Source organism: Sceloporus occidentalis, unplaced genomic scaffold (assembly GCF_023333645.1).
Source record: "Sceloporus occidentalis isolate IW3139 unplaced genomic scaffold, rSceOcc1.0.p SCAF_1, whole genome shotgun sequence".
NCBI lineage: Eukaryota > Metazoa > Chordata > Lepidosauria > Squamata > Phrynosomatidae > Sceloporus > Sceloporus occidentalis.
In genome coordinates, this window is record NW_028316981.1 from 236758050 (window position 1) to 236770379 (window position 12330).

Consider the following 12330-nt stretch of genomic DNA (forward strand, 5'->3'; position numbering starts at 1 on the left):
AGGTTTTTTTTAATTGGGATGATGTATTTTGCCTTCACATCTTAAATTGTGGTTCCCCTCCTCCTTTGTTTTGCCACTTTACATAATATATAAACTTGTGCACTTTTTCATTTTTTTCTAACTGGGAAAATAGATATGCTTTGTTTGGAGTAAGTATGTTGCAGATTGCCTTCCTGGATTAGAAAGGGCAGAGTGGCATTGGCTGGCCCCAACATTTTTAAACAATAAGAGTTTATATAATACAGCCATGAAATCTTCACAGGTGTTCAGAGTGGGCTCTTCTCAAGCAAGAGAAAAAGAGAAAGGCCATATATTGAGGCTTTCTTAACCCGGATTCCATCGTCATCTTGGTCTTTATGAGACCGTGCCACAGGGGTGAATGTTCTTGCCCAGAGAGATACATGTGAACATATACATACACACAAACAGTAATATTACATATTTAATTATGCCAGAAATGGAGAGCCTTTGGCCCTCCAGATGATGATGAATTAGTTTTCTCCTTAGTTATACCTCATCACTGGCTAGGCTACCTAGGGCTGATGGGAGATGGAGATGAAAACCCTAGAGGGACACTGCTTGCCTGGACAGTGTTTTATGCTAAGGTATAACTTGTAAGAATAATCCATTAAATGCATTTCCTGACTTACCAGGAATGCTGATTTGCAGATCATGGCTGCCATGTTCCAAGAGTCTGGTTGCAGGGAGGGTTATCTTCCCCAGAAGCCCATGTGATTTTCCTGGACTCTGTTACAGAGCAAGAAGGACAGGCTGCCATCAGCAGCCTAGTTAGCTGGCAGGTTTAAGAACAAGTGAAGGCTTCATTCAGGTCCTATTGTGGCCTGTATAAATTGCTTACCCCACAACATTAACAGTTGGTTGGATTCTGTTGTAATCCCTCCCCACCCTTGCCCCAGTACCTGGGGTTCGATATAGGTCACTAGAGTTCTCAGTCTTTGGCCTTTTAGAAGTTTTGGACGACAGTTCCCAAAATCTCTGACCACTGACCAAGCTGGTATTACAGATGATTGTTTTGTTAGTAGTATCAAAGTGTTAATATTGACTGTCACAATTTTGGGTGGTTTTGACATGTGGCTGGATCCAGCTTTGGACAGATTAGATCATGTGTCTATAAGGGATATCTGGATATAAGCAAGCAGGTTAGGGACAGATGGTTCTTCTTTATTCACAGGTCACAGGGAAGTCATACAATTGCTTCTGCCTGAGGAGATTCCAGAGCTATCCAACAGGCAGGTTGGATGAATGGATCCAAGCTGCCTTGAATCCCATTTTGGGGGGAAAGTGGGATATAAATCTAATTAAAAACTAATACAGTAAATAAATTTCTAGCTGCCAACAGACAACTCAACCAGTCACTGGCCAGTAGACAAGTCAATTTATGTCTAGATCTGGACCCTGCTGTGGGCTGAGCCCATTAAGCTGTAGCCAATAATGTTGTAGCCTTTCTCATTCCAAAGAAAATTGGTTGTTGCTCATTCTTGCTAAAAGTCAAGCCTTACACTCACTGCTGAGTCCTCAGTACTGGCATTTTCAGACTCTCAATTACTGGCAACTAAGATGACCGGTCTTTCTGAGTTTGAGAAAGTTACTTTTGAGATTATAATGCCCACAATCCCCCAGTAGGCATGTATTCTGGTAGCTGTGGTCCAAAAAGTGACTTTCCCAAGTTCTGCTATCTTGGTATGAAAGGAACAAGCTGATAAGGAAGTATGACTCTTATTATTCCAATATGCATTTTCCCTCTTAAATTAGAACATGATAATTCCCTATTTCAGATGAAGAAGAAGGGGCAAGGAAAAAGATTTCACCTAAACATTAGGAAGGATGTCCTGATGATAAGAGATCTTCAGAAGTGGAATACACTGCCTTGGAGTGGGGCAGACTCTCCATCTTTAGAGGTCTTTAAACAGACATTGGATGAACATCCAATCCTGTCAGCTGTTATACATGATATATGTAGAGTCAAATAGAGTGTAAGTATCTCTGACATCATGTATAGAAGTAACAGAATTCTTCCAAAGGTAAATTCTTACTGTCATACCAGTCACCTCAGCTATTTTGTTTACAAGATCATTAGCTATACATTCATATATAAGCCCCCGCCCCCCCGTCCTGGTGACTGTGATGTGAAAAGCACAGCTCTAGGAGACAGGTCAAAAGGGTGCAAAGGGCCAGGAAACCCACAACAAAGAGCTTGTTCCCAACCTCATTTCTGGACTCCTGTCTTACTTGAAGGAAAGGTATTTTTAAAATATGTATACAGATACAAATACTGTATACAGATCATCTGGATAGCTCAACACTTAGTAAAATGCAGCCTGTGGGTTGCGTGTATCCTCTAAGACCTCTTGTGCAATATCCTCTCTCTCTGACACTGCTATTTGCTGCCAATGTGGTATATAGCCTGCCCACCTAGAAATGTACTTTGTTTGCCTTCCTTTTTCAATGTATTTTGCTTCTTCCCCTACAGCACAATATACTGTGAGAATCCTTCCACAATGGATTGCTTTTAAAGTCCTCAGAATAACTCCCATCTTGTCTTCACCTGCAACTGTAGCACTTTAATGTTAATTGTCACTGTGGACTTAGGATAGGAGTGGGAAATATGTAGCTCTCCAGATGTTGTTGGGCTTTGCTATGCTGCCTGGAGTTGCAGGGAGTTCAAAGTCCAATGGCATTTGGAAGGCAGCATGATTTTGAACCACAGGGCTATTAAGTTGTTATCATTTGTGCTAGAATCCGGGAACTCACACAGAAAATGTAAGAGAAATATGGGGGTTGGGGAGAATGCCTCATGCAGCCATCAAATCCCTACTTCCCAGATACTCTTGTTAGGTGCCTTCAAGCTGACTCTGACTTACGGCAACCCTTTTACAGGATTTTCTTTCAAGACTTATTCAGAGGACTTTGCTGTTGCCTTCCTCTTAGGCTGAGAGAATGCAACTCACCCCAGATCACCCAGGGGTTTCTGTGGATAACAATGGCCTTCTGCAGTCCAGTGCTCAAACCACTAACTATGGGCCCGAACAGACAGGCCAAAATAAAGCCGCTTCGGGTCACTTTGGAGGTATGCTGTTTAAATGATACATGTGTCTTAAGAGGCTGGAAGCCGCACCAAAGCCACGCTCCAGTCCTAAGGACTGCAACGCAGCTTTGGGGTAGCTCTTGGCCTCTTAAGCTGCATGTGTCATTCAAACAGCATCCCTCCAAAGTGATCTGAAGCAGCTTTATTTTGGCCTGTCTGTTCAGGCCCATAGTTAGTGGCTTGTCTGTTTGGGCCCTAAAGTGGCTCCCAGATGTACCTAGTGAATGGCTAATGACCCCTAAATGATGAGAAAGCTTGCTTGACAGATTATTGTAATAATCTACTTATTAGGCTAACAGACTATTCCATTTTTTGTCCTCCATCCTCACCATGATTTTCATGATTTGGGCTCTGTTGTTGCAGAATTACCCCAGCACAGCCATGTGTTTGGGTTCATACAGACTGTGCATCAGCTTTCATGCACCCATCCTACCCATTCATTGGGACGAGGCAGTTCTGTCCTAAATCTGAGGATGCAATTGGTCCTACAGCTGGTAAGATTTAAGTACAGAAGCTTTGTGCCAAGGGTACTGCCCATGCACCCATAAATCTGAACAATTATAATGAATCAGAGCTCACTGAAGAACATTTCACATAAGAAGGAGAATGAGTAGGAGGCTGAACACAGGTGCCAAGAGCAGAAATGCTGTCCCTGTTCTTCAGAATAAAATTTGAGAGCATGTGATAAGCATTAAAAATGTAAGACAAAGGAGTAGCTACGGGCAAACACATTTTCTATACACTGTGGCTGTGAAAGACTGCATAGCAAATCAGACTGATGGCCCAGAAACCAACTTCAGATGAAGAAAAGACCTATTATTATTGGAATCATTACTTTTTCTACTTCAACTCCCTCTGGCTGGGTGATTCTGGGAGTTGTGGTTCAAACAAGTAAGATGTCCAGACTCTGTTTTAAGGAACTTGAAAGGTTGGAAATTGCAAAAGAGATGTCCTTTAAGAAAAATGAAGAGGGAAAAGCACTGAAGACAACAACAAGGTCTGATGCAAGAAGAATATAGTCAGGAAACGCCAGTGTATAGCTGTGGAATGCAAGAGCCATGAATCTTCAATCTGGACAGGGTAGTTTATACTAGTATGTAGAGTTCAAGTGCCTCATTTGCTCTGGACATTGCTGTCTTCATCTATAGGGCCAGGCTAAACAAGACTGCCTCCTTCATACCATTCTGCTCCACTTCAGCTATAAATGATAGTAATTCTGGTTCATACCAGAAAACACGTGGGTAATGGTGGCTCTCCAGATGCTGCTCTGCTCCACTACAAGTCATATTGAATTGGCCCGAATCAGGCTAATAGGAACTGGAGTCCCGCAACACTTGGAGATACTCCAGCACTTATTTGAGCATGTGGGGATTCATTAGCCAAGGTGTGGCATTTATAAACACTGCAAGCAAAAATCCAGTAATAAAATTACTTTTTATAAATAACCATTCAAAATTATTTTAAATAAAATCTCAAAGTACTGTTTATTAATTGTCACGCAGAGCACTTTTCCAACTGGTAAAAGACAAGGGCTAAACTAAATAGCCAGCCCCAGGTAGAGTCAGACCAAGGGTGGGAATCAGGTGGCCCTTTGATTGATGTTGGATTGCAAGCCCTAGCAATCCTAGATAGCATAGCCAGTGGTAAGGAATTCTAGCAGTTGCAGTCCAGCAAGTACTGGAGAGCTGCTCAGTTCTCACTCCTGAGTTAGACTGCCTATTCAAGGGGACAATGGTAAATCAACACTTATGAAAGTCTTATTGATTCAGCTAGCCTACTTTGGTTGGGGTTAACATGTGGATTTAGCCTAGAGTTGCTAAAGTGATACTAACCATTGAACTAACTTGGTGGGAAAAAATTGTGAGCTCAGAAATCATTTGAACTAGAATATAAGTGAGCTTATATACAAGCATGATAGGCCAATGAATAATGCAAGTAATTTACATTACTAACATACAAAAGGGCCTTGGTCAATATTTCTTACAACACAGAACAGATGCTCTTATCAGTAGAATATTAACCAGTGGCAGGAAGAGGGAACATGCCATGGTCTTTCTGATATTGCAGCTCTTCAGATTAACTGGAAGCATCTTCATGTTTGCATAGTTCCAGAGCTAAACAGAACTTCTTTCCCTCTGAAGAGACTAATGACACACCCCAAATGTAATTTAGATTAAGATTTGGCTATTAGTCCTTGAGAAAATCAATGTATTTCTACTACTTTTAAGTACTGTGCTTCATACTATGCATCTGGATTTCTTTCTTTTCCCCCCTCTTCTTTTACTTTTCAGTGATAAAAGGAAACAAATCTCACATAAAAAAAACTGCTGGCTTGGTATTTAAGGCAAGCAAACATGACTTCTGTGGCTTCATAAGTGAATGTACCAAGAAAACGAGTTGGTGTTCACAGTCTTCCTTCCTGTGTGCTGTGTTTTAACCACAGGAATCACTGCAGAGTGACACACGACACTCCTTTTCCTGCTCCTCTTCCATCCTGCCCTGCTCACGATGCCAGTTCCGTGAGGAAAAAAGCAGGACTGGGACTCACTCCCGGGTTTCCTTCCAGAGCAGTGAGAACTAGGCCAGAAAGACACTTCAGCGGGAGTTCAGCCAGAATCCATGTTCTGCCACTCCCTCCTGGAGGGAGATGAACTTCAGTACACAGATGCTTGCCTACTATCTTTTCCTGGTTACTTAATGAAACTCCTCCTCTTTCAATCCACTTTAAAAAAAATCATCCACACAAGAAATATTAACACTGAGCAATGCAAATTTCTCCTCTCCCTCCTCCTTCTCCCACTACGTTGGCTTCCATGTGCATTCATTTGAAAGCACTGTGCCAGCTGGATACCTAAAACAGAGCTTCAGCAACCTCCAACAACTGCTTAAAATCTGAAAACAAGATGGTTTGCAAGAATCTGAATTGCTGCAGCAGATACATTTCACATATTACTGAGTTAATATTCCATCGAACAGCTGTATCCTCTATAATCCATATTGGCGAGATCAGGGCATGGAACTGTCCTATTTTAGGGATAAAAGGAGTTATGGATAAACATTCCACCTTTTACTTTTGCTCCTTCTCCCATTTTTAAATAAAGGGCATTTATGGGAAAAATCCATATTCACAGAAGGAAAGCCTTTTGAAAACTCATACAGCATGGACAATCACATTAGATCAGCTCCAAATATATGCAACCTCTAGAACAGCAGGGAGCCTTCATCCAACCTATTGAGTTATCCCCCTAGACTTTGCCAAGACAAGCACCAGATGGACATAGGTTACACCCACCTCCAAGACCGACCATCTCCAACCAAAATGCAGAGACATGCTTTCTTGTGATGTGACTATCAATACATAATCTCATAACCACCAAAAAGCCATATTGCGGTTACAAAGCATGTTCTGCCACTATGGTCCTACAGGTTGTCATCGTACCTTACATGCCATTTCATGCTTGATCACAGATCACACTGTCAACACCCTTATACACAATGAACAGATACGACGCGCTTTGCTGGAAAAGGTGGTATTCACCCATTGCTTGGTTCTCCAAAAAATGCTCTCCTTAACTAAGCCCACATGGGAGCGATCTGTTATCTTTCAAGGCATTGCATCGCCATCTGCTAGTGATGCGCATGCTGTGACTGCAGCATACTACCAGCTGTGCTCAGTAGCAGAGAAGGTAGCCTTATATAGTGGATTGGGGTTTGAACCATGAATGACCAAGCATACCCTTGGAAACATCAGTTTTGACTCAACAGCAGCTTCTAAACCCAACAGATACGGTAGCTCTCCATAATTCCAATGGCTCAAAGGAAGACATCCGCCATATTCCTCTGAACTAAATAAACACAGAGTCCTTAAGAAAGGATAGGTGTTCTCTGGTTACACTAATCACCTATAATTGCACCCTACTGACAGGTTCAACATGAAATAAAGACTCTGCCTTCTCTGCCTTTTTGCTCCCCAACCGAGTCTATGTTACAACACGCTTAGACATTACAAGCGTCCACGTGTTTCTTCACGATAATTTGGAAAAGACGTCATCAATCCACGCCGGCCAACGGAAACCTGGCCACACCCAGCCGAACCAAGATGGAACCAAGATGTGCCAGGAAGGCTAATAAGCCAAGTTCACCTCTTTTTTTAAAAAAAAAAAGGGGGGGGGTGCTTGAGCTAAAAAAGCCAAATACAAGGAAATGACAAGGTTAGCTCACTGCACCCTGCACTTATTGACCTTAACATTGCCTAGCTTTTTGTAGGTTTTTCGGGCTATGTGGCCACGTTCTAGAAGAGTTTGTTCCTGATGTTTCATCTGCATCTGTGGATCTTTCTCTGAAGATGCCAGCCACAGATGCTGGCGAAACGTCAGGAAGAAACTCTTCTAGAACACAACCACATCGCCCAAAAAACCCACAGAAAACTATGGACGCTGGCCGTGAAAGCCTTCAACTTCATGTTTCAAAAATGCCTGTTGACAGGGCCATGCCATGTTACATAAAACGGGTGGGACGATTTCCAGGATTTCCAGAGCCATATCAAAGCTTGCCCTGGCAAGAGCCACGATGAGACTGTGCAGCTGGGCATCACCTCCAGCCTCCTTTGCGCCGGTGGTCTCTTTCCAATAAAACAAAATAAAATATGCGCACATATTCCTTTTTTTAAAAAGCTTCACATAAGCACTTTTCTTTCCCTTTATTTTTTTTGGACCAAACAGCTCCTCTGCTGGTCTGACATCCTCACATCCTCAGGCATAAGCAATGGAGAGAGGGGGAGGGAGGAGGAGAGTGGAGGGGAATGTGTGTCTGTGTGTATATATATATATATATATATATATATATATGCGCCAGATTCAGGAGCATCAGGAGCAAGTGAAACACCCACTCAGCCGCCCACCAGTCCTGAATGTGACGTGCCATTTGCAGTAACACCCTGTACCCACATGTACCCACTAGCTTGGCAGGGAAGGCTTGCGGGGAAGAGGATTGGGATTGGAGGGGGCAGAGATAACCTAGGTTGGCACTGAGAAAGTGGTGTCAAAAGAGAGGCTCTCTGCAGTGTGGATGCAGCCAAGGAGGCCAGCCAGTGGAGGCGCACAGAGCAGCAGCATCCTTAAAGAGAGAAGAGTTCAAATGAGGACATGCTTAGGAAAAAACCAGAAGAATGGCAAGAGAGCGCGGAGCAGCCGCAGAAGCCAGGCTTCCCCTTTCCCTCTGAAGCTAGCTCTCCCCGATCCTCTAAGCAACCCAGACAGGACCAGGAGCCCAGCCCCAGCCCCTGCTCACCTGTGTGCACTCTGTAGTGGGCTTTCAGGTGGGAGGACTTGCCGTAGACTTTCCCACAGCCGCCGTAGGGGCACTTGTGTCTTTTCTCGGTGGGGGGCTTCCCTTTGGAAGAGGAGGAGGAGGAGGAGGAGGAGACCGCCGCCTTGGGCTCCGAGGCCGCCCCTTCCCTGCCTTGCTCCTTGGGGGCTCTGGGTTCGGGTCCTGCGGAGCTGTGGGAAGAAGGGCTGGAGTCGGCGGGGGCGGGGGCGGCGGCGGGGGTGCTTCCTCCTCCTCCTCCTCCGTCGTCGCTGCTGCTGCTGCTGCTGGTGGTGCTGCTCTCGGAGGCGGCGTCCTCCTCCTCGTCGTCGGGGCTCTCGCTGCAGACGGAGCGGGAGGGCAGGGGCCGGTACTTGTTGAGCTCCAGGAGGCTCTTGGCGATGGTGACCAGGGTGCAGTAGTCCTTCCAGGCGTCGCGGGGGTCCCCCATCTCCTTGGTCACTGCCTCTTCCTCGGCCATCGGGAGGCTCTCCCCTTCCTCTTCCTCCTCCTCCTCCTCTTCCTCCTGGCTCAGCTCCGCAGGGACCGAGGCCCGGTTGGAGATGGAGACCAGGCACTGGGCGGCCACGAAGTCCATGTAGGCGACCGCGGACATCCTCCTCCCCCCGCCGCAGCCACCCTCCCCGAGGAGGGAGGAGAGCCCCGAGCCGATGCGCCCCCTCTTCCTTGCCAAGGGCGAGGGGCTCCTTCCTCCTCTTCTTCTTCTTCTTCCTTCTTCTTCCTTCTTCTTCTTACATAACCGCGACCATCCCGTGACCCCCCTCCCCAAAGGCAGCCCTAAGGGAGGGAGGCAGGCGGAGGGGGAGGCGCAGACCCAGACGCCTCTACCTTTTGACCTCCTCGGCCTCGCCCGCCTTCTCCTCCTCCGCCAGGGCTCCCTTCAGCCCCACAGCCCTCCAGGGCCAGAGGCAGCAGCGAGAGAGGGCAAGCAGCCCCGCAGCAAGGAGGCGCCGCCGCCGCCGACCAAGCCTCCTCCGCCTCCTGCTGCTTCGGCTGCTTCTGCTTCTTCCGGTGGAGCAAGAGGGGGAAGGAGGCAAAGGACCCCGCTGTCACAAAAGGGGGGCTGGTGGCTGGAGGGGTGGGGGTGGGGGAGGGGTTGCTGCTTCCCACGCTTCCTCCTCCTCCTCCTCCTCCTCCTCCTCCAGGTGCTGCTGCAGAAGGGAAGGTCTATAAAGGGGAGACCCCCAGGTCAGGAAAAAAGGGGGGATAGGTGGGTTCGGTGGGGGCTGTTTCCCACGCCTCCTTCGCCTCCTCCTCTTCTTCCTCCTTCTTCTCCTCCAGGTGCTGCTGCAGAAGGGAGCGTCTCTGAGGGGTCAGGAAAGGGGGAATAAGTGGGTTAAGGGGAGTTGTTTCCCACGCCTCCTCCTCCTCCTCCTCTTCTTCTTCTTCCTTCTCCTCCTTCTATTCCTTCTTCTTTTCCTTCTCCTCCTTCTGCAAGGGGGAAGGTCTGTGAGGGGGAGACCCCCTTGTCACCAAAGTAGGGGGGAATAGGTGGGTGGGTTTTGGGGGGGAGTTGTTTCCCAGGCAGCTTCCTCCTCCTCCTCCTCCTTCTGCAAGGAAGAAGGTCTATGGAGAGGAGACCGACCCCTCGTCACCCAAGTGGAGCGATATGTGGGTGGGGTTCTTTTGGAGGGGGCTGTATCCCACGCCTCCTCTTCCTGCTCCTTCTCTCAGTGTCAGAAGCAGAGTTCAGTGCCGGGCTCCTGGCCGGGGAGAGGGCTGCTGCTGCTGCTGCTGGTGGCGCTGGTGCTGTCAGGAGGCACTCGGAGGCTCCCCTCCGTCCGCTGCCTTCTTGGCGGGTGCTCCGTCGGCGCAGTCTTGCTCTGGACCGGTTTGGCAGAAGCCCATGCCGCCCGACGAGGGGCCCCTTCCTCCTCCTTCCTTCCTCCTCTTTGCAACCGGGCAGCCCTCAAAGTGATGCACTTCTGTTTACCTTCCCTCCCTCCCTGCTTCCACTCCGAAGGACCCTCTTGGAACGCGGGGGGGGGGTGCAGAGGGAGAGGGGGTGTGTCCACAGGAGGAGACCTCGGCCAATCCCAGGCTCCCCTCCCCACGCCTCGTGCTACTCCGGGAGCCTGGCAGAGGGAGGGGCTCTTAAAAGGGCGATGGCACAAACTCTGGGAGGAGCACCCCCCCAAAGGAAGCCCAGAGCATCCTCAGCCACCTCCTCGCCCCCGGGAGGCAGAGCCCCGGTCCTCTCTCAAGCGGAGGGCTCCCCTGACCCTCCGCTCCCCCAGAGCCCCAAGGAGCCTTTGCGGAGAGGAGGGGGTTAAGTGGCTCCCTAAGAAGCCCCCGAGAGTCCCAGCAACCGAGCAGCCAATGGAAAGTCGCGGGGCTGATGTCACTGGCACCGGCTCCGCCAATCAAAAATAACATTCCGGGCAGTTTTTCACTTCGCCCCAAAATCCCAGGGACTGGGAGACTTGTTTTGCTGGGAGTGAAGTGTGTAAACTTTGGTGGATGGGGAAGGAGAGGGGAATGAATGGAGTCTGGGAAGCACTGGGGTTTTATTTTTGGAACACAGCAAGTGGAAGGTGTTGCTGAGTGCCTCCTTCGGATTTGGGGGCAAACATTATTTTCCTTTTCTTCTTCTCAACTTATGGAGAAGCTACCATGGGGTTTACTTGGCAAGTTTTGGTTCAGAGAGGGTTTGCCTTTGCCTTCCTCAGAGGCCGAGAGAGTGTGACTTGACCAAGGTCACCCAGTGGGTTTCCATGGCCAAGCAGGGATTATAACCCTGGTCTCCAGAATCAACAGTCCGACCTAAAACTTCAACACCATGTTGGCTGTCAAGTGCTTTGTTGTTGTTGGGTGCCTTCAAGTCATTTCCAACTTATGATAATCCTAAGGCAAACCTATCATGGAGTTTACTTGGCAATTTTCTTAAGAGGGGTTTTGCCTTTGCCTTCCTCTGTGGCTGAGAGAGAGTGACTTGATCAAAGTCTTACCCACTGGCTCACTATATCCCAAACCTGGTCTCCAGAGTCAAGAGTCGAACCCTAAAACCACATCACCATGTTGGCTCTCAAGTTCTCTCTTGTTGTTGTGTGCCTTCGTCTCCAACCTATGGTGACCCTAAGGCAAACCTATCATGGGTTTTTCTTGGCAAGATTTGCTCAGAGGAGGCTTGCCATTTCCTTCCCCTGAGGCTGAGAGCATGTGACTTGCCCAAGGTCATCCAGTGGGTTTCATGGCTGAGCAGGCATTCAAACCCTGATCTCCTGAGTCAGGAGTAGGCAATCTTTTTGAGCTGGGGGCCAGGTTGCTGTCCCTCAGACAACTGGGGGGGCCGAAGCCAAAAAATAAATAATTAAATATTTTTTTTTAAAAAAATTAAATATATAAATAAACCAGGACAAATGTAGGACAAAATTTTCAAATGGAAGACACTTTTTTTTAAAAAATGGAGGACACGCGAAAAAATTTGCTGATTTTTAAAAAAAATGTTAATATAAATGCATGTTTCTGAGGCTTCTATAGACAATTGCCCCCCAAAGGCCCTGGTGGCAATCAGTGGCAGGACCGGCCTGGGGCCGGTCCCAAGGCCTCGCCGGGCCGCATCCGGCCCACGGGCCGCAGGTTGCCTACCCCTGTCCTGAGTCATAGTCCAACCCCCAAAACACTCCATGACACTGGCTGTTAAGTTCTTTGTTATTGTTGTGTGCTTTCAAGTCATGTATGCTTATGGTGGCCCTAAGGCAACCTCTTTTTTCTTGGCAAGATTTGTTCAGAGGAGGTTTGCCATAGCCTTCCCCCAGGCTCAAAACACGTGGCTTGCCCAGGATCACCCAACAGGTTTTATGGCCAAGGGAGGAATTGAACCCTGGTCTCCCAGTACCCTAGTCCAGCACTCAAACTACTGCACCACTGGCTCTCAACCAAGTCAATCAGAACAAATA

General features: G+C 47.8%; 1 protein-coding gene across 1 annotated transcript in view; it reads right to left on the reverse strand.

Moving 5' to 3' along the window:
- Positions 1 to 10389, reverse strand: part of LOC149323645 (Krueppel-like factor 9) — a 29835-nt gene extending 19446 nt beyond the window's left edge. The window contains exon 1 of the mRNA XM_089490554.1: positions 8396 to 10389. Within this exon, the coding sequence (XP_089346680.1) occupies positions 8396 to 9026 (631 nt within the window). The 5' untranslated portion in view covers positions 9027 to 10389. The remainder of the gene's footprint in view (positions 1 to 8395) is intronic.
- Positions 10390 to 12330: the final 1941 nt, after the last annotated feature.